Source organism: Struthio camelus, chromosome 10 (genome assembly GCF_040807025.1).
Source record: "Struthio camelus isolate bStrCam1 chromosome 10, bStrCam1.hap1, whole genome shotgun sequence".
Taxonomy (NCBI): Eukaryota; Metazoa; Chordata; class Aves; order Struthioniformes; family Struthionidae; genus Struthio; species Struthio camelus.
The window spans coordinates 334,270-345,083 of record NC_090951.1 but is presented as its reverse complement, the minus strand read 5'-3'; the positions used below and the strand labels follow the sequence as shown (position 1 = coordinate 345,083).

Sequence of the window (10,814 nt, the reverse complement as noted above, 5' to 3'; positions counted from 1 at the left end):
AACTCTTCAGGTCCTGGTGCATCCCAGACACTACCGGTGAAGTGCCTGCCTCCCTTCAGCCTATGGAGATATCCTCTGTGTGCAATGATACCACAAACTGTCTATCATCTAGTGACTTGGGATCCCAGGGCCTTTGAGGTGGCCAGGACAGACTAATGCTTTCCACAGGCTTTGGTGTCCATTACTTCACTCCTGGTGCATTGCAAGGGGTTGAGGCTGGAATATCGGGGCTCTCCCCTCTGTGGGAACCCGCTCCCCTCCCACCCTGACTTTGAGGATAGAGGGAAGTGGTGCAGAAGGGAAGCAGCCAAGGTTTTCAGGAGCCAAGCCATGCCTCTCTGTGGGCTGCCCGCAGAAAGAGTTAATGTCCAGACAAACTCCAGGTGTTTGAATTGAACACAGTTACAGCGGGGAGGAGAGGGCATTTTTGGGTGGAGAGTGCAACCCCTCTCTGCCAGCCAATGGCTAAAGTGTTCAAACCCACCGCCCAGTTTTGGGGCTTATTTCATGGGTAAGAATTTGCAGGAATTTCTTCTCAAGACAGTTTGTCCTGGATGAAAAGTAGGGAGTGGAGCTCCGAGCTTGTTGGTGTCTCCCTCTCTGTGCTGTAGAAGGTAAAGTACTATCCTCTGGTACTTTGCTTCTTCTGGGGGGAAGAGCGGGGGCCTGCCCTGGGTACATGCAGTGAAGGTGTCCATTCTGCCTGCATATGCAGTTCCCCCTCGCACAAGAGCCATGCTGGTGGGTGTTGTGAAGGCTCTGCTGGTACAGACTTTGCACTTGGGACTCATCCCTGATGTTGAACTGGGGTATATGGCTCATCTCTGTGCTAAGTTTTGAGGCAGCTGTGTCGTGTCATTCCTCAACTCCATTTCCTTGTGGAGAGGAGACACAGAAGGTGCCTGCAACAGGGAAGCTGAAGGTCTTGCTTTATGACCACCAGCCCCACTAGATCAGCCTCATTTGCTATAAATAGGTTAACAAGGCACTGCTGGCAGAGTAACTGCAGCAGCATGGGGCATTCCTGGGTGCAAACCTCAGTGAAATTCTGCTGCAAATCTTGCTTGGACTGCCAGGTGATGCTACAAGCCTTCCAGCTCAGTGTGCCTGCAGTGAGGATGGGGTAGTTTGCTCTCCCTCGTCTGCTGTGTCCTGAATACCCATGAGTGTAGCATCTGGCTGTCCAAGGGGCTAATTACTGCCAGGAAAGGGCCACGCTTCAGTGTACTGCCTTTCAGTGGAGCAGGTGAGTAGGGTAGTATGGTGACAGAGCATGAGCTACTTATGGCAGGATTACAAGACAGGGTGCCAGTGACAGCAAGAATAAGCTCAGTGACCCAGGAGGTGTCTGCCTGCCCTGTGCCCTGTCTCTAACTTTCTGCAGCCCGGTGGAAAGCCCTAAGTCAGCAGCAGTTCTTGAGTAAGGCTTTGGCTGGTTGGGACTCGCTTATGCTTTGTGCTGCATGCTTTGTGCTCAGGTGCTTAAGTTACTTTCAGGTGTGCTTGTTGAGGCCTAGAAAGGCAGCTTTTCCTCTGCTATGCCTTGTTACCCAGCCTCGGGCAGGGCTACAGGCCTTTTGCCCGGGGCAGTGTCAGCTCCCTGATAACCCCCTTGCTCCATTTTCTAGGCACTGCCTTCTGATCGAAGGTCTCTGGGCTGGACTGTTTCTCCCTGTTGCTCTGCTGACAGAGGCAAGTGTCTGTACCCCACACTCTGACACTGCCCAGTATATCCTGAGAGCGTGGGATCGATCAGCACTACGTTTTTATCATCTGAGGTCTGATTTTAACAGCACTGAGCTTATGTCTGCAAACTGCAGGGACGTTCCAAGTGTGAACACACATAGTGGGCTGATCCTTGTGGTTACAGCTTGAGGTCTGCAAGTTGGTAGCTGTGGGGGAGTGATCCGGCCCTCCTATCAGTGGAACATTGAATCTGCAGTCGAGCAGTGACTACAACAGGCTGCTAACTCTTGGCGGGTGGCTGTAGTGGGGGCCAGTGGCTGTAGTGGGGATGCCTCCTCCCTAGCACAGCAAGCCATGCTAGGCAGTGGTGAGGTGAGCACAGACAACGCCTTTGTCTCTGTCCCGCTGCATCTTGCTCTCATTTATCTGGGGGATTTCTTGCCATCTTGGCCTTCAGTATACCCCTACATGCTGCTGCTGACTGACTTGCCCATGAGCAGTAGGTAGGGTCTGATAGCTTTCAAAGGTCTTACTTTTGGAGAGCCATGGGCTGTGTCCCTAGATGGGCAGAACCCTTGTCTGGCATGTTAGCTAAGCCAGGAAATCCATCTCCCACTGATAGATCTCAGGATGGACTCGTACCTGATCCAAGTGAATGGCCACGGTGACTGTGCGCCTGTGATGGATGTTCATCTCAATACCAATGGGAACAGCCTGTCGCTGGGGAAGGTGAAGGGCCGGAAGCCAAGATGGGCTGTCAGGGCTTCTGAAATGTCAAAGAAGACTTTCAATCCAGTCCGAGCCATCGTAGACAGCATGAAAGTGGAGCCCAACCCAAGGAAAGCCATGATCTCCTTGTCCCTAGGTAAGCACTAGTGCTGTGGCTGGAGCTTTCAGGCAGCAGGGTGGATTGTGGGGCTGGCAGAATGCAGGGCTCTGAAGCACAAAGCTTTTGGAAACACCCAGGGGACATGCCAGGCTGCCACACAGCTCTGTGCCTGCCACAGATCAGTAAGAATTTTGCTATTTTTCAATTTTCCAAAAGGAGACCCGACAGTCTTTGGAAATCTTCCCACAAACGATGAGGTCACCCAGGCTGTGAAGGAGATTTTGGACTCAGGACGTTACAACGGTTATGCTCCATCTGTTGGTGAGTTGACACGGCTCTTCCTGTGAGGGCAGGATGAAGACATGTACCAGCTCCCTCCACATGGCCTGGACATGGAGCCCACACACATCTCTCCTGCAGCTGCCCTCACCAGCGCTCTCACGGGCACACAAGCATGTGCATCCCCCAGTCGCCGTGAGCACCCCTCCCTGTGAGTGGGCATCATATAGGTGCTTTCCCTGAGGTACCTTGAAGGCCCAGAGCTTTCCACAGAAGCTGTGCTTGCCCACCCTCCCTCCCCCCTCCCCAGCCCCTAGAGCAGGCAGGGTCTCAGCACCCCAGCAGGGCTCAGAATTGTCTCCCTGTGGGAGATTACAGCCAAGTACCTTCCTGGTCTGCCTTGGCCAGGACTCCCCTTGTGCTCCCTGCCTTCAAGGATAACATGCGCCTTGTTTGCAAATAGTTAGTGCAAACAGCATTCACAGAGCATAGATCACACCTGCCTCACAAGACTCCCTCCCCTTGGTGACACTGAGGGACTCAGGACAGGGAGGACTGCCCTCAGTGCAGGTCATGTCACAACACTTGTATATCAGCCTCCTGCTGCATCAGAGCAACTCCCTGGCTGTGCTCCATCCTGCTTTCATCAACTTAATGTCCAGGATGCATTGGCACTGGAGCCTGCCTCCCTGGCCGGGGTCTATCCCTGCTGATGACCCTCCTGGCCCAAGCCTGGGGTTGCATGTTGCCTGACCTGAGGCAGGACAGTGTCACTGACAAATGGGTTTGCCCTGGCTGGCCTGGCAGCTGTGAGCCTTGTCCTTGCAAAAAAAGGGGAACGTTGGGTAAAAGCCTCCCATTCACGTTTGGTTCCTCTCTCCCCAGGCTACCAGTCCTGCCGGGAAGCGGTGGCTGCATACTACAACTGCCCAGAGGCACCCTTAGAGGCCCAGGTACTGGCACCTGGCTGAGGCACCCCAGTGCAGTGCAGACAGGGTGCTGCTGCCTAAGCCTAGACCATGCGACATGGGTGGGGGTCCTGCCCCAGCTCTCACCCCCTCTGCCCAGCTGTGGGACCTAAGGCCAATCTGTGACCTAGTCTCACACTGATCTCCTGCAGCTCCCATCCCCTGCCCTGGGCTTCTCTCAGCCACCCGCCTCAAGGAAGGAATCTGAGCTCCCCAGCTGGTGGAGGTTTTCTGTTTTCAGTCAGGCTCTGCACTAGCCTTTTTGGCCGAGAAGCTCTTATCTGGCAGAGCCTGGGGCACTTAGTAACTCCCACATGGCTAGGGCTCCTTGAAGTGGCTGCAGGTTCCACTCACTTCCATGTGCTCTCTGTAGGACGTCATCCTAACGAGCGGCTGCAGCCAGGCCATAGAGCTCGCCTTGGCAGTGCTGGCCAATCCAGGCCAGAACATCCTAGTGCCACGGCCTGGCTTCTCCCTCTACAAGACTTTGGCGCTGTCCATGGGGATTGAAGTTAAATTCTACAACCTCTTGGTAAGTGATGGCAGGCCTAGGAGGGGCAGCCCCGATATTTCTGCCTCCCAGTTATACTCTGGCCCTCCCTTGACTTGAGCAGCCCTGGACACCTTGTCACACCTACCCTGTGTGGCAAGCCCAGTTCCTCAGCTTTACTTCCATTCTCCTCACTAGCCAGAGAAGTCCTGGGAAATTGATCTGAAGCACTTGGAGTCACTGGTGGATGAGAAGACAGCTTGTCTCGTCATTAACAACCCATCCAACCCCTGTGGCTCTGTATTCAGCAAGAGCCACCTCCAGAAGATCCTGGCAGGTGAGCCTGCCTATGCACATCTGGTGCAGGGCTGCAGTCTGCTGTCTGCCCAAGTTGCCCACGTCTCAGTCACTGTGGTTCTGCAGGGTCATGGCTGTCAGCCTGCACAGTGAGAACACTGCAGCAAAGCAGTGCTGTGGCCCCAGGCTTTGCCCTTCTCCTGCGTGCCTGGCTCCAGCCCAGGGAACAGGGGCTTGGTCAGGATGAAGGGCTTGCCTTATCTGGGCAAGAACAGGCAGGGCTTGTGCCTTGTTCTTTCCCAAATGTCCTGTGTGTCTTGGACTGCTCATTTTCCCCACTCTGGCTTCAGAGGGAGCCCTATGGCTGCTGTGCCCTGGCCCTGTCAGTCAGTGGGGGCTGTGCTGCCTGCCCCCACAGGTGAGAGCAGAAGTAGGCCTAGCAGGGCCCTCTAGTGCTTGGCCAATCCAAGTGTACAGGCTGCAGGAAGAAAATAGGGCAGAGTTTATTTCCAAGCCCTGCCAGGCCTTGCAGCAGAGGGCAAATCTGCTCCCATGGAGGATGCAGGGTGGCCAGGCTGAATGCCCTCTCTCCCACAGTGGCCTCAAGACACTGCGTGCCCATCCTTGCTGATGAGATCTATGGAGACATGGTGAGTGTCTGTCACAGCCCTTTGCACCCCTACGCAGCCTGTCCCTTCTGACGAACTTTGGCCAAGGCAGCCCGCTGTCCAGAGGCAAGCGACAATTCCGCTTCCCTGTATTGTGCCTGAGTCTACGCCTGAATCTCCTAGTCCTGTAATTTCCAGTCCTAGGGGGTACTTCTCATGTCTAGCTCCTTTCCTCTTCTCAGACAGCTCACTCCCATGTGAATGCACTTACTACTGTCATACCTTGGAGCTGGTGGATTTCACCATCAATTTCTCATGACTCCCCTTGCCTCCCTTCTTCTTGCAGTGCCTCATGCACATAGCCTCCCCATTCAGTGTTTGCAGCGTGTAGGGAGAAGATAACAGCCCTCACTCAGCCTCCTATACCACAGGTGTTTGCTGACTGCAAATATGAACCTATTGCAACTCTCAGCACCAATGTGCCAATCTTGTCCTGTGGTGGCTTGGCAAAGCGGTGGCTAGTCCCTGGCTGGCGGATGGGCTGGATCCTGATCCATGACAGGAGAGACATCTTTGGTAACGAGGTAAGAACTGCCAAGCATCACTGTCATAGCAACAGACCGGCAGCGTGTTCAGTGCATGTGTCACCGGGGCCTTAGCTGATACAGGCATGTACTGCTTTTTTGCTCTCACATGGGTGTCACCCTGTTGCTCACATGTTTCTCCGCCCCCATGTTTCTCAGGCTTTTCATGTCCCTTCCTTATGCCATCTGCTTCCATATATGGCCTGATACCCACATTTGCACTCTAACACACTCCTTGTTTCGGCTGCTTCATGTATTCCTTGTCTTGTTTGCGTGCTTCTGCTTCTCTTCTCAGGCAGTTTGTGTGTGCACTGAAGGTATTGCATTGTTGATCCAGCACGTGAAGTCCGTGTGTGGTCTCTATGTGCTCTATCATGGTTTCTCTTATAAGTGGGAACAAAGCATCATGCAGTGCAGCCAGTGCCTTACCTGGCCATTTGTACAACTGTGTTATAAGAACACCCATCTCCTGCAGCAGCCTTTCCACCTGGAGGCCTTTCGGCACAGAAAGAAGGAGACGAGAGGAGCAACTGAATGAGCAGAAGAGTTAATATCGGCTCTCCTTAGCCGGCTTTGATGAAAGTGTGGATAGTGGCCCCAAACCTAAGGCAAAAGCAATGGCTCTGACTCTGTTTATATTAGCTATGTTCCAGACTGTTTTAGGTCAGTTTGGGACGCTCCAAAGGTGGTCTCTGTTGGTATCTTTATCTGCAACTCGGGCACAGAGAATGACATTGAGAACAGTCTGCAAACATGTGGCATACAGTAAAGCAAATGTTCTGAGGTGCTCTGTATGCTCACTGAAGAGAGGTATGAGCTGCCCTCTCTGAACAGCTGTAGAAATGCAGACACTAGGCCTTGGGGCTCTTTCTTCAGTAAAGAACAGTCTCTGAGCTGCAAATGTCACTGAGTTTTTTTTCAGATCAGGGATGGCCTTCTAAGACTCAGTCAAAGGATCTTAGGACCCTGCACAATCATCCAAGGAGCACTGGAACATATATTGCACCGAACACCCCCTGAGTTCTACCACAACACCCTCAGCATCCTCAAGGTAAACAGGCTGTAACAGACCAGCAAAGTCTGTTCATGAATTGTTTTGGGGGAGCTGTGTCTTTCTAGCCTATCCTCCCCTGCTTCAAGGTGCAGGGCAGAAGTCCTATCCGTCATCAGAAGAGCCCAACAAATCCAATTCTAGCCGGAGACATGGTAAGTGGGGCAGGAATATCGGTTGTGACGAGTTTCAGGCAGCCCTGCAGTTGGAGCTGGCGATGCAGTGGCACCAACTTGCTGAGCTCAGGTCAGTCACACCTGCTGTACTCAAGGCCATGAGCACCAAAGCTGTTTGTGTTTGTTGCCCCTTTATCTGCAGTGAGCAAACCTGTCTGTAGTCCTAGCTTGGAGCTTGGCTTCCATTTGCTGAGCTGCTTCCTGGAATTTCTCCTGTTTTGAACTTTCTCCTATCTGCTTTTCAGTCCAATGCTGACCTTTGCTATGCTGCCCTGTCAGCTATCCCTGGTCTCCAGCCTGTCCGGCCTGCAGGAGCCATGTACCTCATGGTAAGTGAGGAGGGTGACATGCCATTTTCAGATCATCAGCGCTCACACTAGGTCTCTCTTCCAGTGACTTGTTAATGGCCTCAGGTTAGTGCTTGGCACCAGGACTCTGGTACTGTGTATCTTCACATTACACAGTGCAGTGGATCCATCCCTTTGTCATTTTAGAAGGCCAGAGCAGGATGTCTGCTTCACACGCAGCAGAGGCTAGTACATTTTACCCTCTCGCCTCTGTATAGAACTCAATAGCTTGTACTTGGCAAGGCAATGTTATTTCGCCTGGATTTGAAAACAGCTGGAAGATGAGAAGCCCCTACACCCCACATCAGATTACCGCACTTGCTGTTGAAGACTGTACCCTTCTTCCTACTAGCGCATCTGTCTCCTGCCTACTCTGTTGCCTCTTTTTCCGCCTTTCTCCGTACCTAATATTTTTTTACCTTCTACAATGTAGAGAAATTTCTGCTTTCTCATCTCAGCAAGCTCAACTAAAACCTTTAAGTCTCTTAAGTTTAACATGTTTTTGAAAGGTTTTCTCTCTCACAGTTTCTCCAGTTTTTTGTTAGCTTTCAACAATTTGGACCCAGAGCTGGAGAGTACTGCAATGTCAGTCTCACTCACGTCCTGTAGATAAATCTTTATCACTTGATCCTGTTCCCAGTTTTACCCAGAGTTACATGGGTCATTTCTGCTTATGTTGGTAATAGCACAGCGCTAAGATTCTTTCAGACCTTTAGCATTTCTGCAGTATCTGAACATTTATTTCAAATGAAATATGCTGGTGAAAGGTTTCTTCCACTCTTTGCATGCAAGTTATCTCTCATCTTTTTTATTTAAACATATTTTCCTGAGATATTTTAAATCATCTTTGGTTATAAACAGATGGCCAGAACGTCACTGTCCTTATGTGATGAGGGGACAGCTTCCTTCTTTCCAAATGCAGAACAGAAATATTTATTGAACATTTCAGCCTTTCTATATCATCTTATCAATTCTATCATCCTCATATATTTCATTGCAAGGACTTCTTTTGTTCTTAGTATTCTGTGCCTTGTTATCTTTTTTTACCCATTAACTGGTCTTCAGTCTCTTTTACTTGCCTATGGATTTCTTGCATGACAGAATTATTAATGCATATTGACTACAGTTTTCTCTCAAGTTCTTTTTCAATGTCTTATTTATTGCTTTTCATTTCTAATTGTTTCCTGTATCTTTGCAATCAGCTTTTGACTGAATTTGCCCTTAACTGTGAAACTGCAGCTTCATTGATGAAACTAGCTACTTTGGGTAGCTAATCGATACTTCTTAAAGAATCGCCAATTCTCATTTAAATATTTCTGCTTTACGTCCCAGTCAGTTCAAATGATGAGCAAGAATTGTTGAGGGCACAGAGCTGCACTTGGCTAGGAAGGGTGAGCAGCTCTTGGGCCACGTGGCCCAAGCGGGGACACTGCAGATAATGTTGGTGCCCTTGGTTGCCATATTTCATCTCTCTGCTGCAGGTTGAGATTGAGATGGAGCATTTCCCCGAGTTTGAAAATGATGTGGAGTTCACAGAGCGGCTCATCTCGGAGCAGTCTGTGTTCTGTCTGCCAGCCACGGTGAGTCTGGCTCTGGGAGCTGCAGGGCCAAGCGTGGGGAGAAGGAGAGGGAGCCGTAGGGTGTTGGAGCTCTGGGGATAGGCAGGGAGCCCTGAGTGCAGTGCCCAGGGTGACAGTGCATACCTGCTGGCTGTGAACTCCAGATACGTGGTGGGTTGGGTACCGGCAGTCTCTGGCTCACTAGCAGCCCTCGGTAGAGCTCCAGACTTGCTCTGTCCTTTCCAAATTGGCAGAGTTGCATCCCTGAAATCTGTGCCCCATGCCTCCTCGCTGAAGCAGCTGCTCTCTGAGGCACAGGCCTGCTCCCACCCAATTTCATATCCCCTTTCCAGCCCTTCACCTCTATGAATGGAGGGACAGGCTAGAGGCTCAGAGCATCGTACCCTGTGCCAGTCTCCTTCCTGTTCCACTTCCTGCACCTAGATCTGGACCGGGCCTCAGTCATTCTCCATCCAGCCCTCTCCTCCCGAAGCCTTTGATGAGGAGTCCCAAGCTCCTTCAGCTCGTTCCCTGGGTCCTGCACAGTTTGCACAGAGTTCCTTTGGCCTATGATGTCCACAGCAGCATGTCTGCACTGAGAGCAGATTTACAAATGGAGATGGGAGATTTGCTTGGAACAGATCAACTAGTCTAGGGGAGCCAGAGCTGAGCCAGAGCTGTCCATATTCTCTAGCCCCCACTGACCATCTTCACTTGCTGACACAGCATGTGGCCCTGACAAGGCCACCAACACTCTGAGACACTGGCACCATCCTAGCTAATCTTCCAGCTTCGTCCTTTCTCGTTTCAGTGCTTTGAGTACCCAAATTTCTTCCGCGTGGTGATCACAGTGCCTGAGGAGATGATCTTGGAGGCCTGCAGCCGCATCCAGGAGTTCTGTGAGATGCACTACCAGGGTGCTGAGGGGGCCCAGGATATGGAGTGTGACAAGTAGCCACAATGGCCTCCCGCTCCGCCAGGCCAAGCCTTGTGTGAGATGGTAGCATGGAAGGCAGGGCTGCTTCCCATCGGCCCCTACCTCCCACTGCCTGCAGATAGCAGCCGTCCTGTGGCTCCACCGTTTGTGCCTCCACAGCCCCCCTCAGCACCATGGGAAGAAGCAGCCACTTCTCTCTCCCCCTACGCTGTAGCTCACAAACCATCTGGCATCCAGTGCCAGTGATCCCCATATACTTCACCTCTGTCTGCACCCTCCACGTAGGTCTGTGGCCCTTGAACCAGCTGCGAGCAGGCAAGCGTCGCTGCCCTGCTGCGCCAGGCCTCAAGGGCTCTGCGTGGCCACCAGCTCCTGGTCGCTTCGGCTGGCAGTCCCTGCGCCAGGCTGCGCCACGGGGCGGGAGACGGCAGTCGCCTCAGAGGGCAAGGGACGAGGACTCTGAGGGCTTGCTTCCTCTGGGTGTCTTAAGAAGCCAGAGCTCTTTATACTGAGCCCTTTGTGTGGCAAAGGGAGTAAGTTATTGTAACTTTTTTTATTAATAAAAGTTCTGACATGCCAGTCCTTGTGCGGCAACCCCGGCGCCCAAGCGGGGCTGGCCCACGGCGGGCACCCTGGGGCGCAGCCTGCCGGCGCCAGCCACCCTGGGGCGCCCCGGGGCTGGGCCCTCGGCCCCCCGGCCAGGGGGCGGCCACCGCGGCGGGACTGCCTGCGCCCCTGGCCCGGCCCCGCAGCTCGGCCTCACAGCGCCCCCCGCGCCTGCCCCCATCGCTGTCCCCACAGCCCCTCCCTCTGCGTGGCTCTCCCCACGGCCCCCCCTTCAGGGCCCCCCCTTCACAGCTCCCCTCACAGCCGCCCCCCCCCATTGCTTCCCCTCACAGCTCCCCCCATGCCCCCCCCCCCAGCTCCCCTCACGGCCGCCTCCGCCCCCCGCGCGGCTCCCCCCATGCCCCCCTTCCCAGCTTCCCCCTCCCGCCCCCCTTCA

At 53.1% G+C, this 10,814-nt stretch overlaps 1 protein-coding gene across 8 annotated transcripts; it reads left to right on the top strand.

The window, feature by feature from the left end:
• Nucleotides 1–482: 482 nt before the first annotated feature.
• Nucleotides 483–10,390, top strand: TAT (tyrosine aminotransferase). Of its 8 annotated transcripts, XM_009686976.2 has the most exons (15): nucleotides 529–614; nucleotides 1,077–1,246; nucleotides 1,629–1,692; nucleotides 2,309–2,551; nucleotides 2,732–2,836; nucleotides 3,680–3,747; nucleotides 4,136–4,294; nucleotides 4,451–4,589; nucleotides 5,147–5,199; nucleotides 5,589–5,741; nucleotides 6,664–6,792; nucleotides 6,882–6,947; nucleotides 7,214–7,297; nucleotides 8,797–8,895; nucleotides 9,686–10,390. In XM_009686976.2, exons 4-15 carry the CDS (start codon nucleotides 2,317–2,319, stop codon nucleotides 9,827–9,829), a joined length of 1,434 nt encoding a protein of 477 aa, XP_009685271.1. In that variant the 5' UTR covers nucleotides 529–614; nucleotides 1,077–1,246; nucleotides 1,629–1,692; nucleotides 2,309–2,316; the 3' UTR covers nucleotides 9,830–10,390. The 8 variants fall into 8 exon arrangements, with proteins under 8 accessions (XP_009685272.1, XP_068812110.1, XP_009685270.1 ...); XM_009686975.2 differs by lacking the exon at nucleotides 1,077–1,246 and having other exon boundaries at nucleotides 505–614; XM_009686978.2 differs by lacking the exon at nucleotides 1,629–1,692.
• The last annotated feature ends 424 nt before the right edge of the window (nucleotides 10,391–10,814 follow it).